Source organism: Peromyscus maniculatus, chromosome X (genome assembly GCF_049852395.1).
Source record: "Peromyscus maniculatus bairdii isolate BWxNUB_F1_BW_parent chromosome X, HU_Pman_BW_mat_3.1, whole genome shotgun sequence".
Taxonomy (NCBI): domain Eukaryota; kingdom Metazoa; phylum Chordata; class Mammalia; order Rodentia; family Cricetidae; genus Peromyscus; species Peromyscus maniculatus.
Genome location: NC_134875.1, coordinates 82,976,119 through 82,992,880, shown reverse-complemented (window position 1 = coordinate 82,992,880; position 16,762 = coordinate 82,976,119). Strand labels below are relative to the sequence as shown.

Sequence of the window (16,762 nt, the reverse complement as noted above, 5' to 3'; positions counted from 1 at the left end):
GAGCCATGACGCTGTGGCTCTGTAGACTGGGAGGCAGGAGACAGGGCCACCAAAGCCTAGAATACAACAGTGGTTCGCAACCTTCCTCATGCTGCAAACTTTTAATACAGTTCCTTGTGTTGTGGTGACCCCAACATAAAATTATTCTGTTGCCACTTCATAACTCTAATTTTACTACTGTTATGAATCGTAAATATGTGACATGTAGGATATCTGAAATGCAACCACAAAGGAATCATGACCCACAGGTTGAGAATTGCTGGCCTAGAAGGACTGTGATAGGTGATTGTAGCAAGAGTTGAGATCAGCAGCAGAGTACATCCTTTGGAAAACAAAATGTAGTCCTGAAAATACCAGTGAGCACCTTGTGGGCAGTGGGCTGGTAGTTCTATGGCTATGGTTACCGTCATCTTGGAAGGTGTTGGTCAGAATGGGTCTTCTGGAAAGAGGAGCTGATGTGAAGGGTCCTCATGACTCAGTCCAGTGGCCGTTCTCCACCTCTGCTTCTGGATTTCTAGTGCAGCTACTGAGTGGAACCAAATTTCACCAGATATTTCAACAGACATTCATTGTTTAATCACACACACACACACACACACACACACACACACACACACACACACAGGCACACGCAGGAGTTTACAAACTAAGAAGGCATAACCACTGGGCAGACTGCCTTTCTCCTGGGAGTTGAAACTTCTAAGCCCTGCATGTGAGGTTGGACTAGGAACAGGGAAGTGATGACATGGAACTCACCTTCCCAGCTGAGCTCGGGCCTGTGTTAGTTACTTTTTTGTCAACTTGACACAAGCTAGGGTCATCTGGGAAGAGGAAACCTCAGTGGAGGAAATCCTTCCATCAGAGTGGTGTGCATGTTTTGTTGATGATAGATTGATGGCGGAGGACCCAGCCCACTGGGGTGGTGCCGTCCCTGGGCAGGTGGCCCTGTGTTCTAGAAGACAGTAGGCTGAGAAGGCCATGAGAGCTAGGCAGTAAGCAACATTTCTTTCTGCCTCTGCGTCACTTCCTGCCTTGAGTTCCTGTCTGTCTTCAACAATTATAGGACCCTAAGCTGTGGGATGAAACAGGCCCTGTCTCCCCAGCTTGCTCTAGGTCCGTGGTGTTAATAGCACAGGGACCAAGTCAGTAGACAGAGGCCTGGTGGGGAGGGATGATGCTCAGGCCCTCAGACATGCCACAGAAAGATCGTGTCGAAGTCATTGATCACACTGGGATTAGCTACTTGGAGACGGTTAATCTTCACTGTCCATCTGACTGGATTTGGAATCCACTGGGAGACATATCTCCAGGGCGTCTAGGAGGAAGTTTCCAGAAACAATTACCCCAGGAGAGAAGGGCTGGCCTTGAGTGTGGACAGGTGTCGTTACATGGACTGGGTTCCAGGGTTGAATAACAATGAAAATACCAAGGCCGGTGTCCCTGCTGCATGAGTTCTGGTTTCCCCACTGTGGAGTCTCAGCTGCCTGCTGCGGCCACTATGAACACCTCCACCTTCCCCTCCAGCATGGATTGGACCCGTTTAATCTCTGAGCCAAAAGAGAGTCTTTTGTGGGTCATTTTTTGAAAGAAACGAAAACATAAGCAATACAAATTCCAACCATTCTCTCTGTGGCTCCCACCCTGGCTCTCCTTCAGAAATAGAGGAAAGGGCCTTGGGCCTTGAAATGCTGCTGTCTGCCTGTACACTGCCTGCCTCTCTGAGAAGACCTTTCCTCTCTCAGCAAGGAAGGACAATGGTTTCTCACCGCTGGCCCTGGCCAAGCATTTTTTCACTCCATTAGTCTGAAGCACACAGAAGGAGCGTGTGTCATTTAAAAGGGGAGGGGTGTTTGTGGTTTTCTGTATCTTGCTTATGCTCTCCTGCGGCCAATATGCATTTCACAGTTCGGTAAACTGCCCAGCGACTCCTCCACCTGAGGGTAAGAGATGAGCTGTGCTTCATCTCCCTTGCAGCCTGGCCCTGGAAAATTGTTCCCATGCCTTTCACAGTCCCCCTCGGAAGCCAAGAAACCCTCCTCACAGGGAGAGTAACCTTGTAGTGGCAACAAGGTTTTCTCTTGGTGGCTCTCTTGTGTGGAGGAGCTGTGGATTCTTGCGTACTGTTTGTGAGCACGAAGTCTAAAGCCCCTTTAGAGGCTCCACAGATTCTTTGTGTGCCCCCCCACCTCTTCAGAAACTCTGCTCAAGATCTCCCAGCTATGGGGGCTGCTGGACTACAGGGAGAGAGGCCAGCAAGTCTCTCCTCCTGGCTGTGTGAAGTGTGGGGGTCAGAGCTGCCAGCTGTGAGGAAAAAAAACTGTTGACTGGAAACCGAATGGCAACAAAGACCCCCTACGGAGCAGGCGTCATTGCCTCAAGGGGGAACATGAAGGACTTGAAGTACTCAGATACTTGCTCTCCCCTCCAAGATATCCCCATCCCCCGCCCCAGTCACCAAAACATCATCCCCAGTAAGTCTTAAATTGATGCCAATATGGAGTATGAAGAAAATACCAGGAAGCCAAAACATTGTAAAGCACACCGGCCTTTATTTCAACCTCATTAACAAGATTCTTGGGAGAGGAGGGGCCTGGACAGAAGAAGGTCTTGCTCTCTGTGGTGGCCCCGTGTCTTAGACTCCTGTGGATTCAGCCATGGAATGAGCGGTGTCCTCTCCTAAGAAGGAAAGAGAGAGACAAGTGGACGCTCAGGAGCCCTGTGGGAACTGAGGGAAGGTCTGGGGTGCTCTCTGGGGGAGAGGAAGGGGGCATCCTGGCCTGCTGTGAGGGATGAGAGGGGCAGGGGCAGACTCAGAGCCCTCACCTGAAGAACTTGGACACGCGAGCCAGGGCTCTCTGGAACCCACCCTTCCAGGTCCTTCTGGGAGGAGCAGCCTCCCTGGCTCCTCTTGGGTCACAGAATACGTTCCCCATGGTGTGAGCAAAGGCCACCCCTTCCGGGGAGTATTGTTGGCTTCTCAGAGTCTGAAAAAGAGAGTTGAGGCCTCATCTTTGCGGCCCCTCATGGGTGCTGTCTATCACCCCATTGGGCTACTGTGATGTGCACTGCTGGTTGAGGTGCTGAGGATGGAGAAATGGGGAGACCTGCCCTGACCACACCCAGCCCCCCGGAGGATGTTCCCGACCACATGGAAGTGAAACTCACCTGCCCAGGAGGTGGGAAGAAGGGCATGAAGACCATGCTTCCAAGAGAGTGTGTAATGCACCAGTGACACCCCCTCCAGGACTTCTTTGCACATACCTGAGCTCCCCCCTAGGCTGGGTGCAGAGGTGGAGGCCTGCCCCCTGCGTTGGCCTAAGCCCCGCCCCTCCATGGCCCTAAGCCCTATTGCTTCTTCCTTGGTTCCGCCCTGCTTCAGTTCAGTACCTGGTGCTCAACCAGTGGATACATTTCTGGTGTGTGGCCTGCGTCCCAACTCCCGCCCCTCAGAACTCTCTTTGTTTCTTCCTTTGCTTTTTATCTTCACTCTGGCCAGCTCAGCAGCCCGAAAGCAAGTTGTGCTGGCTGAACTGAAAATGCAGAGGCCTTCGGTTATACGGTGAGTTCTCCTTCCGTGGGGTTTCCACGGACAAAAGAGCCCACGAGGCCTGTCTGTGGTAGCCGCACTGAGTTAGGACTGAGATGTTTCTCATGGCCCTCACAAGGTGCACGGTCCAGATGGTTCATAAAAGCCGAGAACAAGGGCTGGGCATGGCGCCCTGAGGCCAGAAGGCCTGGACCTAGTGTTTCTCTGTGAGGGCTTGCTCTGCACAGGTCACCCGCATGTCTGCTCCTGCGTGCTTCTGGTGACCGATGGAAAGTATTCGGCGGCCTGGACAGCTTCTACAGTGTGCAGGACAGTCGTCAGGGCTCCAGACATGGGTTTTTCCATTTAGCACTTTACACTTAGAATCGTGATTGTTACGAGTTATGTCTTGCAAGTTGTTGGAGCCATTGACCTTTGTTTGCTTTTTTTCCTTAAGGGCATCCACTTCTTTCTCTGTGCCATTTCCTGATGTAATTATCGTAGAGCCCTGTTGGGCTGTTCGTGGCCTTCCCTTGATTTCAGTGTCTGCCCTGTCCTAAGGTGACTCCGTGCCTTGCTGCTTACCACCATGTTGTGGGATGATGGCGAATTTCCAGAGTTCAGTCCTCCATCTTGTCCTCATCCAAATGTCGTTAGCCATGTTGTGTCGTATGCATTGCTAGAGAACTTTGAGCAATAACTTTTCCTTTTATTGATGATTACAGAGTGGAAATCCTGACCTTTTGAATGTTTTGATCAGTGAGCACAGTGTACTTTTTTATTTTAATTTCTCTTTGCAGGATTTTAATTGTTTCCTCTAAACAAACCTTTCAGTGATTGTGCCAGTATTCTTAACAGATATTTCCTTTATTTCAATGTTATCGAAGATGTCATTTAAAACACTTCTCCATTTGTATATTCGTTTCTAGTTTATTGGCATAGAGTGGCTTTTTGCCCACTAACTTATCTTCTAACTTTCCCCAAATCATTTCTGAAAACTAGGTGATGACTTTTTTCTGGAATATGGAGTATTTCCTATGTAAAATATTAAAAATTATTCTTTGAAAATTTTATACAATGTACCTATCATATTCTTTCCCTTCCCTACCTCCTCTCAGATTTCCCCCCCCCAGATTCCCCCTTCCTCATTTCCCTTCTTCATGCCTTTGTTTACATTTTTTGCCTGACTGAAGCAGTTATGGTCTCAAGTGTAATGCTGTGTGCATATGGTGAGAATCTGGAGACACATTCTGCCACATTTCTAAAATACTCACGGGAAATTTCTGTCTCTCCATTATCAGGTGCTTTCTGTCACACATACATCCTAGACCGAACTTGAGGGTACAAGTGAGATCATTTGGGGGGAGGGGAAAGTAACGGAGGAAAACAGAGACAAGTGTCGGGTATTCTGTGCATGTGGAGAAGAATCTAGCTTGTCGGGTATTCTACGCATGTGGAGAAGAATCTAGCTTGTCGGGTATTCTGTGCATGTGGAGAATCTACCTTCAGCTGGAAATGTGTGTAAGTGTGTACATGATGTGAAAGACAAGGTCCTTTTATGTGCAGGAAGGGGGCTGGATGGACAGGGAACAACAGAGGGTAAAGGTGGTGGCGGCTCCCTGGTTATGAGAACCTGCTGCTCTAGCAGAGAATCTAGGTTCAATTCCCAGAACCCACATAGTGGTTTATAACCACCTGTAACTCCAGTTCCAGGGAATCCGATGTCCTCTTCTGACCTCTGCAGGCACCAAACATATGGTGCAATACACACAGGCAGGTAGAGTATACACACACATGAACATAAATAAATAAATCTAAGAAAATTTAATATTAAAATAGTTTTGCATTACTAGAGTAAACTGTGCTTGTGAATGAATATTTTTTATACACTGATTGAAACTGCTAGAATTTCATCAGAGAGGTTTGCATCCAAGTTCATGAGAAATACTTGTCTGTAATACTTCCTGTGCTGTTTTCTATTTTTAATAATTTATATTAATTCTTTGAGAATTTCATGCAATGCATTTTGATCACATTTACCCCAGACTCCTCCCGTTAGCTCCTTCCAAAATCACTCCTACCTCCTTAACTTTCTATCTTTTATTTTGTTAGATTTACTGTTAATATATATGTATGTGGGGCTCTATGCCCGTGTCTGCTGGTGTTCAAGAAGGCCAAAAGAAGATGCTGGATCCCCTGCAGCTGGAGTTCTGGGTTATGAACAACTTCCCGTTGTGAATGCTGGAATCTGAACTTGAGTCCTCTGCAAAAGCAGTGCGCATTCTTAACTGCTGAGCCATCTCTCCAGTGCTATCTTTAAAAAAAAAAAAATTAGTAACCCATTGACTCCAATTCGTGCTCTCCACATACTTCTGGGTATAGGGTCATCTACTTGAGTGTGCTCAACCTTCAGTAGCCACACCCTTAAAAGAGATTCTGACTCTCCCCTTCCCAGAAGCCATCAACTGCCCCTAAGTCGTCAGTTACAGGTTGGGGGCTCCTGAACCCCTTCCCACTTCATAGCAGAATGCTGACTTTCTTTTGTGCAGGTCTTGAACAGGCAGCCACAGCTACTGTGAGTTCAGGAGTGCAGCGGCCTGTCATGCCTTGATGACATTGTTTCATCCCTGTCCATCACCAGCGCGGGGTCTTACAATGTTTTCTCCCCCTCCTCCAGGATAGCCTTGGGTGGGTGGGTGACATGGATGTCCCATTTGTGGCCTAGCACTCCATAATCACTTGTTCTCTTCACCGTGGCTGGTTACGGGATTCTTAGTTAGCAGCCACCATTCACTGCTCAGTGACAGACACTCCACTGATGATGTCTGGGAGCTGCACTAATCTATGGGTAGAAATGCGCAAATTTAGAGAGCAAGTGCTACTGTCAATTTAGTAAAATAATCATGGTAGATTTACCTCTGAGACTTTCTTTGAGTTCCCCAACCATGAGTTCTTGGCCAGATTTGCAGGCCTTAAATCCAACTAGACAGCAGTTTCTCCCCCATAAATTTTTTCACTCTTGTAGTCAGCGACCTCTCTTGCCATGGTGGTCATTATTGCAGTTCCCAGGATTCACATTTTCCTCTCAGCAACCTGCATCTTGCCTTCTAGTACGGTTAGAGCTAGCAAGCAGAGAGGAAGATTACAGGCCAGCTTCCCGTCTCACTACAGGTGATCTGGGATTTCCTTTGCAGGCCTTTCTTTGGGCCCAGAGGATCAAGCTCTGGTTGTCAGGCTTGACTAGCAAGCATTTTTCCTTGATGAGCCATCTCCTGGGCCCAAATTTAAAAATTGAAAGTATATTAAAATTATTATTACTACTACTACTACCACCACTACTACAGTGTGTGTAAGCGTGCACATGTGCGTGCGTGCGTGCGTGCGTGCGTGCATTTGTGCGTGTGTGTATACATACAAGGGTGTGCATGTGCCGGGGCATGCATGTGGAGGTCAAAGAACAGCTTTCAGGAGTCAGTCCTTCCCTTCCTCTTTGAGATCTGGGGAATGAACTTGGAACTTGAGGCCTTTCCCCACTGAGCTATCCTGCCCCCTTTACCATAAACGTAATGTTAACGTCATAAAATGAATGGAGAAGTATGCTCTGCTTTATTTTCTGAAAACATTCTTGACATATTGCTCAAATTTTTCTTGAATTATCAGATATTATTCCCTAGTGAAATCATTTAGGGGAGAGATTTTTGCTTTATGAGGATATTTTCAGTTCTGAACTCAGTTTTTAAAAACTTAAAACATTTAAAAGATGTATTTTGGCCAGGCAGTGGTGGTGCACACCTTTAATCCCAGCACTCAGGAGGCAGAGGCAGGTGGATCTCTGTGAGTTCGAGGCCAGCCTGGTCTACAAAGTGAGTTCCAGAACAGCCAGGACTACACAGAGAAGCCCTGTCTTGAAAAACCAAAAGAAAAAAAGAAAAGAAAAGCGGGCAGTGGTGGCTCACACCTTTGATCCCAGCACCCAGGAGGCAGAGGCAGGCAGATCTCTGTGAGTTCAAGGCCAGCCTGGGCTACCGAGTGAGTTCCAGGAAAGGCGCAAAGCTACACAGAGAAACCCTGTCTCGGAAAAAGAAAAGAAAAAAAGAAAGAAAGAAAAGATGTGTTTTGTGTACCATGTGCATGTGGTGCTCATGGAGGCCAGAAGAGGATGTTGGATCACCTAGAACAGGAGTTAACTGAAGGTTATGAGACACCATGTGGGTGCTGTAATTGAACCTGTGATCTCTGAAATAGCAGCAAGTGCTCTTAACTGCTAGGCCATCTGTCCTGCCCCTTTAAAAAAATTAATGACCCCCTTTACTTTAAAGTGGTCTTTAGAAACAATTATCATTTAATTATACAGTTAACCAAAAGACTGTTATTTAAAACCTATCCAGATTTTGATACCTTTGTTGACAATCTCTGAGCACTGCTGCTTTTTCTTGGGTCATGGATATTCTGCCCTTGACCTCTTGCCTTCAAGTATAGCTCAGTCTGTAATCACTTGGCATCTTACTGGGCCTTGTGTACCCTGAACTGCTTTGTATGACTTCCAGTGTGGGATGCGGACAGTGCCTCTATTTTCTGTCTGAATCTGAGTGAGTCAAGCAGGGCGTCCCCAAGGGCAGCCTGCTGACAGGCTAGTGACGTGGATCATAGGGCAGTTTTAAAATTTGTACTTTTCGGGTGATTCTCCCTACAGTTTTCTATACTGGGTATACTAATTTCTGCTTACTGCTTCCGTTCTCTCTGGGTGTGTAAGCCATGAGTTCTTGCTGTCTTGCCTGCCTAGGCTGCCCTCTAGCTCCCGTGCTCAAGACAACTTCAGGACTCGGCCTTTTTATTTTCTGGGACTACAGGTCTCCCTGATTTCCATTAAGTTCCTGTTAATGTCTGTAGAATTTATTTTGATATCCATACTTTACATTTTGATTAACCTTATCTTCTTCAAGGCTTATTAACATTTTTTAGAGAGCAGCTACCCTAGTGGAATAAATCGGTCCCTCCGTGTGGCTTTGATTTTCATTTCTTCACTGATTATTGCCTCTGAGAATCTTTTCACTTTGCTATTTGTATGCTTCAAAGAAATGTCTGTTTCTGTCCTTTGCTTAAATTTCATGTAGGTTTTTGTACTGTTGAGTTGTACTTTTTTTTTTTGTTTGTTTTGAGATATTGTCTTCCTAGTTAACCCAGTTTGGTCTCAAACTTCTGATCCTCCTACCTCAGCCTCTTGAGTACTGGGATCAAAGGCTTTATATCACCTCTGATTCAGAAGAATAGCATGATTTTTTATGAGAAGCAAGATTGTAGTCAATATAAAGAGGGAATCAAGGTGATAATCAAGATTAAGGTTAAATGAGAGAACAACCTTAATGGAAACTTAAGGGAAATAGGGAATTCATGAGACTACTGGCTGAGAGCATGGGGCATAAAATTCCATCCTGGCAGTGAATGAATGAAGGCCATGAGGAAGACAATTAATGATGCAACAGTAGTGATTTTTGAAGATGCAGGGCTGGCTATCTGTGCCTGAAAATGGATTGTGGGGAGTGAAGGTAAGCAGAAAAACCCATTATTAGGTTGAACTTCTATGGGACTGTGAAGAGCTTCGTACATGTGGGACTTCTGGGAAGGAGGTGGTTTAAGAAGGGCTAGGTAAAACTTGAGAAAAACACAGGGAAATGAGGGAGTGAAAACTTATTCCAGCAGTGAGCAAAAAGGAGGGAAAAGTCCCAGTCACTGAAGATGTAGTTTTATAGGTTCAGGGGAAGTAACCTGGAGATGGGGGATCCAGGTGCTCTTCTGACCTCCACTCCTGACCCTAAAGCAGTGGAACACAGAACACAGGTACCTGCTGTACCCTGCTGCTCTTCCCGCTGCACATGGAACAGCGGGCATGAGACTGGAGCTCCCCGGGAAAGAATCTGCCTCCAGAAGCCCTATAGGCCACTCTGAGAACTTCTCCAGCCATTGCATCCCTACCCAACCCGGGGATTAAAAGCCTTTCTGCCTCCCCCAGGCTGGCAAATGTCCCAGTTGCACTGCGTTCTGGGGAGGATCGAGTCTGGGAAGGTAAGGAGCAGGCCTTTAACGCATTGCTACCCTCGGACCTTCAATCCTTCACTTTAGGGAACATCATGGGCCCTTGTCTGCTGTGAGTGCCTCAAAGAAGGAGCAGGGCACAAGGCTGAAGAGGCACCTGGATCGAGGACTGATAAGGAATATGTCTGCTGCCCCCAAATTCTACAAGAATGGCAAGCAGGTGGCTGTTGAAGCAGAAAACCGCAGTGAGTATCTTTGGCTGGCTAAGGAACCATAGTTGAGGGAGCATGAGTAATTCTGTCAGCATCCCTGTCTTGAAATTGCAGTGTGACTGTTGGTAATCACTCATCACACCAATGTTAGGAATTGAATGCTTTGGAGAAATGGCCAAGGTCGTTGCTTATAATTTATTTAGGTAGACTTTTGTTGTTGAGTGGTAAGTTTGTTGTTTTGAGACACTGTCGTGGTAGTTAGCCCAAAGTGTTCTCATACCCATAATCCTCCTGCATCATCCCCCCTCCCCGTGGCGATTTACTAGAAAAAGAAAGCTTACCCCAGAGCTGGGAAAGGTACATAGGACGATAAAGCCTCCAGATGGGGCCGGGATATTTGGAATGACGGTGCCAGTGAGACTTATCTAAGCTGAGCCTGGTGTTTTACAGATGGCAAGGAGTTCACTGTGCACAGGAGTGAGGCCAGGCCCCACAAACGACTGCAGGAGGTAAGGAGACTCTGTTGCTTTATGGGAGGTGCTTCCAGAAGCTGCTTCCCAGACCCCCTGTACTGTGCCCTGATGACATATGTTCCACCCCCAAATCTACCATGACTTACCATGTGACCTTAAGATCCACTGCATCTTCCTGAATTTTTGTATGTACTGAGCATTAAAGGTAAGCCTCGATGATCTTCAGGGTCTCCAAGGTCTGATGTCCTAAGTTGCTGTGCTCATCCTACAACATGCTCATCTCTCCTCTTGTCATGGTTGGCTGGCGTCCAAATTCCTACTGTCATCTCTACTCCAGCAGGGAAAATTTCAAGGAACTCTGATGCGTAGCCAGCCTCGAGAACATTCAGTTCTGTCCTATACTCCAGTGACCTTGGAGCAGCAACCAGTGATTTCTTTTTCCCGGGAGCCTCGCGGTCCCTCTGCCAGGCCCCAAAGGTGAGTTGAGTAAGGACCTAGAGTCAGCTGTCTCTCCTATTATTCCATGTTCAACGCTGGTTAGTGCCACGGGAGGTAGACAAATAGGAAAGGAGAAAGAGGAAGAAAGGAGGAGGAGAGGAAGAAGAAGGAAGGCAGTACCTCAGAAGGAGGAGTGGAGGAGAGAGGACACTCGGGCTTGAGAGTTCCTAACTTGAGGGTTTGGATAAGTGATTTCATCTTTCTAAGAATATGTTTTCCAGTAGCCACTCTGGGAAAACAGTCTACACTTACAAGATTGACAAGAGAGCTAGAAGAAGACGTACCCCATAGTAAGCCTTCAATATGCCTGGGCTGTTCCTCCATATTACAATAGATGGACGTGAGAGAAGGTTCTGGTGGAATTTGGGGTCATGATGGGGAGGGCCATAGAGGCCTGGAAGGATGCTAAAGGCAGCAGAGAAAACTTCCTAGGGAAGAACCTGGCTTGTCCCTTCACTGTGGGGTTTTTCTCCCTCTCACTGGCGGCTCAGTGGGGGTGGGGGAAGGGAGACAGAGTCACAATGAGTTTCCCAGGAAGCAGACTCCCGGAGACCAGCATGGAGGGGCAGATCTGGTTTAATGTGAATGTTCACTGGTATATATGCATACATTACACAATCAGCTAAGGTCAGATCGAGTTACTGTCCAATCAGTCCGAATGGCACGCAGCCTGTGTTATGTGAGGGTCTGGGGGCGGGGCAGTATGTCCAGGCAGTGTATCTGCAGACAAAGGACAGGAAGCAGGTAATGCCCTAGGTTTTGACGCCAAATTAGAAGGTGTCCAGTTAGCTGGGACTCCATTATGAGTCATCTGGTGTTCCAGAGACTCAGGCCTGCTCAAACAGCCACAGGAGGTGTTGGTGGGTCCCGTTGCCTGTCTTTTAGTGATACCATCTGAACAGAGACTGACCCCTCACTTCATAACCAGTGGGGACTGAGCAAAATGGAAGCAAGAGCCAGTCCCTGACAAAGGAGGGACTCACATCTTGCCAGCTGCTTTGCAGATTAGAGGATAGTCACTTTGGATTCTTCGTCATCTTCATTGTAGCCCTGGGAAAAAAGATCTGGTATAAATTAGTGTCTCAAGAAAAATATAGACGTTTTCAAAGGAAACAGGCCAAGAAGGTGCCTAGGTGAAAAGGACTAACATTTTCGAGTCATTCAGATCCCCCGAGCCTGGTTTGCAAACCCCTGGTCCTCCAAGTGTTCTGGTAGTAGGTTTCCACCAGAGGGTTTAATCCCCTGGCCTCTCCTCTCCTTGTTTCCAGATTCTCAAGTGTGATCCTGCAACCCCGTGCCACCCCTGGCCCTCTTCTACTGCAGCCACAGGTCCTGGCAAAGTAGTGGGGTCCAGGTCCCCGGGAGGGAATGAGCTTAGTGGATGGGAAGAGCAAAAGGTCTTGGGGTGGGGGTGGGTGCTCAAGGGAACTGGGCACTTTAAAGGGGCACCGTGCTGGCGGGAGGAGGTGTGGTTTCCCGGCTGCCATTATCGAATGCCATTTCCTTTGCAGGTCCCTGATGCCACCAAGCAGGACACTGTTGCTGCTGCCTTAGAGTGGCAGAGGAAGCTGGAGGCTGCTGAGGCTCTGCTGGCCCTGAAAAACTCTTCTCAGGTTCCTCCTGATTCTGCCTCTCTGCAACAGCGTGCCAGCATGCCAGGTAGCTGCCTTCTTTAAGATGGGACATGGGGTTGGGGGAGTTGGGAAATTGGAAGGGTTGTGGTAAACTGGTTGTACCTGGGAAGCTGGATTTTGGGTCAGACACTTCAGTTCCTCAGTCTGATGTGCTAGGTGGTCCTCAGGGGCTTCTCAGTGACTCTTCAAGGGTTTCTGCTCAACAGCAAATGGCCAGGAGCTGAAGTCAAAACAAAGTGCCACCACCAGCACAGCAACGACAAAAGACCCCTGTAGATTGAGGCTTCCCCGAGGTGGCCAGGTCTTCTTGGAGTTCAGGATCTTATCAAGTGGGAGGACTAGAATCAAGTATATGACTCCCAGCCCAGGACAATGTCTCCAGGCCACTGTAGGCTGAGGACTACCAGGAGGTTCTGGACAGGGGATAAGGGTCCGGAATGGAACTGAGATCGTGCTGACAACTTCAGAGTGTCAGCCTCCCTTGTGGATGGGAAGCCTGGCTGCTCCCCAGTCTGAATGTTTCCAGTCACTCTCGCTGCTCCATCCAGTCGTGAACTCAGAGGAGAATTACATAGTTGGGTGGGGGGCGGGTCTGGAAGGGAAGGCTGAGCCCTGATAAGAAAACAAAACAAAGACCTTGATGAAGTGTGTTAGTGGGAAACAACTTGGGGTGAATGAAGCTGGAGACTTGCTTCTCACAGAGGTCTGGCACAGTGGGCGATGCAGGCTGGGCCAGCAAACTTGGGGGAGGGGTGTAAGGAGATGTAGCACATCCCTGACACAGGGATGTGTAGCCCCTAGAGTGACTGAAAGGATTGGGGGCTGTGGCTGAGAAACTGGAGCGGCAAATAAGGGGGTGTGTCTGTTCCTGGTTTCAGTGACAAATCTCCGATTGGGTGGGACACCCAAGTCTGAGGGGCTTGCTGGGTGGTGACATGGATGTAATCTGGCTCTGGCTTTTGCTCTTTAGGTCCTGCTGGAGACAGAGGACTGCAGCCTCCTAGTCCCTACCTGCCACCGCGGCCGGCCAGCTCTGTCGCACTTACTGGACATCTGGAGTGCATGTCCTTCCTGACCTGAGAGCCCATAGTGGGAGGCCTGACTAGAACACTGCCTGTTTGGTATCCTGTTTCATGTCTAAAATGACTAACGTTTTTTAAATTTTTTTTTTATTTTTGAAATAAGTTCTCATGTAGCCAGCCCGAACTTGGACTGAGTATATAGCTGACGATGACTTTGAACTCCTGATTTTTCTGCCTCCGCATCCCAAGTGCTGGGATTACAGGCATTTAGCACCGTGCCTGGCTTTTTTTTATTAGTATTATTTTAAGTGTTCAGGAGTTTTATAAGCTTTCAGATCCTTTTTATGATGTAGGGCATATACTTGACTGAGGGTCAATGTTGCTCCTCTATTCATTATCCCTTTGGAATAATTGCTTTATTTTATATGCTTCTTAGAAAAACAGTATTGTGTGATCTAATGTGATCAATCAATGGGATTCTGAGTGGGTTTGTATGCCAGTATTTTCATTTGTTCTGTGATTGTAGATACACTGGCACACTCCTGTATGTAATCATCCATGTGGAATCATGAAGACTTTTCACTCCGCATCAAGGCATGTGTGTGTGTGAACAAATAATAAACATGTGTTGTAGGCACTGAAAAATATGAGTTGTTTTTTAAAATATCAAGGAGGATTGTTTACCTTCACCAAGCCCCAAGTTAATGAATCATTTATTTTTTTTAAATTAATGATTGAGTGAAAATTCCAAACCTTGGTGTAGCAGACTTCGGAAGGCTTTCTCAAAAGTGCCCTTATTGAGTAATTGATAGGAGCATTTTTCAAGCCTGCATATTCTGAGTCTTTGATTGATGGTCCAAACACATGAACTGCAGGCCTCGCCAGGCAGACAGCTTGATCTAGACTTTTTATTATACTTTTACTTCCTTTCTTCTGTGCCTCGTTTAAAAAATCAGGGTCTTACTATGTCGTGCAGGCTGGCCTTGAATTCACTGTGTACCTCAGGTTGGCCTCCAAAGATCTTGTGATCTTCCTGCCTCAGCCTCTCAAGTGCTAAGATTATAAGTATGCTTCACCATGTCTGGCTTCCTGCTTCTGTTTTTAACGACAAGTTTGATGATGATGATATCCAATCATCACAATTCCTTTGTCTTCTGAGGCTCTGAAAAGTCAAGATTCTTATATTCTCCATCTAAAGGCCGAGAAATAAACACGTGAAATCAACAATGATTTGAGGAATTAAGCTGGGCTGAAGTCCATCTCATACCCTCTTTCTTCCCATGATCCCAAAGTTCATTATCCTCCAGTGACAGATGAATATGTCCCCATGTTTCTGCAGTACTATTTGGTCCAAGCCTCACCTTGGTTCTACCGTTGAGTTGGGTAAAGGGAGAAATAGATTTTGGTTGAAGGATGTGGCACAAGAAGAGGGAAGAGAACAGAAATAATACAATAGATATTTGAGGAAGGAAAGAGACTAAATTCCTTGGGCCCTATCATTTTTCTGAGGCCTATTGTCTTTGTATCAGGTTTTCAGACCTGATGACACTCTCCCCTTCCAGTGTTCTATAATTAAAGATTCTCTATATGGCATATTTTAGTTCTCTTTGAATATCTGTGTAAATGTTCAATGTTAAGCTTTCAGGTATGTCTCTCTTTGTCATGTACTGTCACAGTTCACAGTTTAAAAACCTCCCCTCTGCTATATTTTGACTCTTGTATGTTATATGACATCATTGGTTATGTCTGAACATATCCATCATTTCAGAGCATCTCTAGAGTGGGTCAATTTGAACAAGAAGTGTTAAGATAAAAAAAATCTATGCTGTTATACAGGCCAAGTACAGGCTTTCTAGGGGGAAGGGAGATTTAAGGGGAATTCTCTGTGTTGTCTCATTTACTGAATTCACAGTACCAAAATCTCAATGAACTCCCAAGTTGGAGATTTTTTTTAAACTAGTACTTTAAGTTACCATTTGAACATGAACAATAGTGAGATAGTGAAAAATAGTTAGAGACTGATGAATTTGACTACACATATTTCTTCATTTACAGTATAATGGATGTGGTGAGCTTATAAATTTTGTATAATAGTAATTGCCTGTATTTAGGAATGGCTCTCAAGCTCCTGAAAATTTAGCAATTAACTGTTCTAGTCCAGGAAGAGCCAGTCCCAGCAGCCCACTGCTTTTCATCTTTGTCCAAGAAGACTATTCAAAGTAGATCCAATTAATGTTGTATTGCTATAAAGGTGAAGAACAGATTAAAGCCTTTGGGAAGGTAGTATTTTAATAACAAAAGGATTCTTGGAAATGTTAAGCAGAATGTACAGTCAAAGTCATTTATGTTGAAATACACGTTAGGGTACAGAGTCGAATGTTGCTGTGTGCTTAGTTACAATAGAAATAAACATCTTTATTTTAGACTGGCTTAGAACTACTTCAGGGTTGATGGATAATGGGCACAGTAACTCACCAAACATCCATACTATCTTTGTGAGGCAAGATGCTACTGTTTTTGTGTCACAGTGATATTAATGTATTTTGTAGTTTTGGTAAATCTGCTAGCAATCCCTGCCTGCTCTCCAACTGACAAAATCAATTTCACATGGTTTCTAAACAGATGAAGATTTGTAAGTGTTTACCCAGTGAAAGTGAGGTGCATAAGGCAGACTGAGATAGGTGGCAGCAAAATATGTGGATTAAAACTATATTGCACACAACAGTGCACAGTTCACAAAAACACAAATGGCATCACAGACATGAAGTCCCTGAGACACTTGCACATCCCCGAGTGGAGAATGACAATGATAGGAGATCAATGAGTAACCAGAGGGAGGGCCCTTGCCGAGATGCAGAGGGTGCTGCAGCAGATCAAGAATGGGCTTCTGTTCAGTTCCCAAGCCATAGGATGTAAGAAAACAGGCAACAGAAAAAGTTTGAATTGGACTTCTTCATCCAGAATCGGTACCAGGAAGCTGAATGTCTGGCAGGGCTTCTGGCACCCTTTTGAGGCCAACCAAACAAAGGAATGGTCCCACGCCTTCCAAGGGTGATGGCCTGTCTCTACTGTACAGCGGGGAGCAGGGAGGGGCATGGCCCAAGCACTGGAGCATTCCCGGGCATCTCAGGGGATCTTAAAAACTTACTCTCTGATGAGACATTAAGGTGACTGTGGGCAGGGCTGCTGCCTTAAACCTGCGAGAAGTGGCAGCTGAACAGCTGCTCTGGGAGGATTGAAAAAGCCAGCCACAACTTTAATAACGTTTACAAGTGAGTTCTGTTTTCTTCTGCTACTACTCACTCAAGAACTTCTCTGCAGTTGACACTTTGGAAAACTCTATAACATAAATTCTCACTGCAAG

General features: G+C 46.4%; 1 protein-coding gene and 1 long non-coding RNA gene across 3 annotated transcripts; one reads left to right on the top strand and one right to left on the bottom strand.

The window, feature by feature from the left end:
* Positions 1 to 2,529: 2,529 nt before the first annotated feature.
* On the bottom strand, positions 2,530 to 3,285 carry LOC143271002 (uncharacterized). Its single transcript, XR_013048244.1, has 3 exons — positions 3,166 to 3,285; positions 2,824 to 2,984; positions 2,530 to 2,676 (listed from the first exon to the last, which is right to left on the bottom strand). It is a non-coding gene; the product is annotated as an uncharacterized LOC143271002 (long non-coding RNA).
* On the top strand, positions 2,672 to 14,043 carry LOC102918567 (doublesex- and mab-3-related transcription factor C1-like). 2 transcript variants are annotated; one of them, XM_042268752.2, is made up of 7 exons: positions 2,672 to 3,559; positions 9,647 to 9,804; positions 10,222 to 10,280; positions 10,585 to 10,721; positions 12,011 to 12,071; positions 12,254 to 12,401; positions 13,347 to 14,043. In XM_042268752.2, the coding sequence occupies exons 1-7, from the start codon at positions 3,333 to 3,335 to the stop codon at positions 13,454 to 13,456; spliced, it is 900 nt and encodes a 299-aa protein (XP_042124686.1). In that variant the 5' UTR covers positions 2,672 to 3,332; the 3' UTR covers positions 13,457 to 14,043. The 2 variants fall into 2 exon arrangements, with proteins under 2 accessions (XP_042124686.1, XP_015846741.2); XM_015991255.3 differs by having other exon boundaries at positions 10,582 to 10,721.
* The last annotated feature ends 2,719 nt before the right edge of the window (positions 14,044 to 16,762 follow it).

Bases quoted from the DNA above. Each gene is read 5' to 3' on its own strand.
- LOC102918567 (XM_015991255.3), top strand. From the start codon at position 3,333: ATGGCCCTAAGCCCTATTGCTTCTTCCTTGGTTCCGCCCTGCTTCAGT. The intron at 10,281-10,581 runs GTAAGGAGACTC...TCTCTACTCCAG, and splicing joins CCCACAAACGACTGCAGGAG to CAGGGAAAATTTCAAGGAAC. The intron at 10,722-12,010 runs GTGAGTTGAGTA...CCTTGTTTCCAG, and splicing joins CCCTCTGCCAGGCCCCAAAG to ATTCTCAAGTGTGATCCTGC.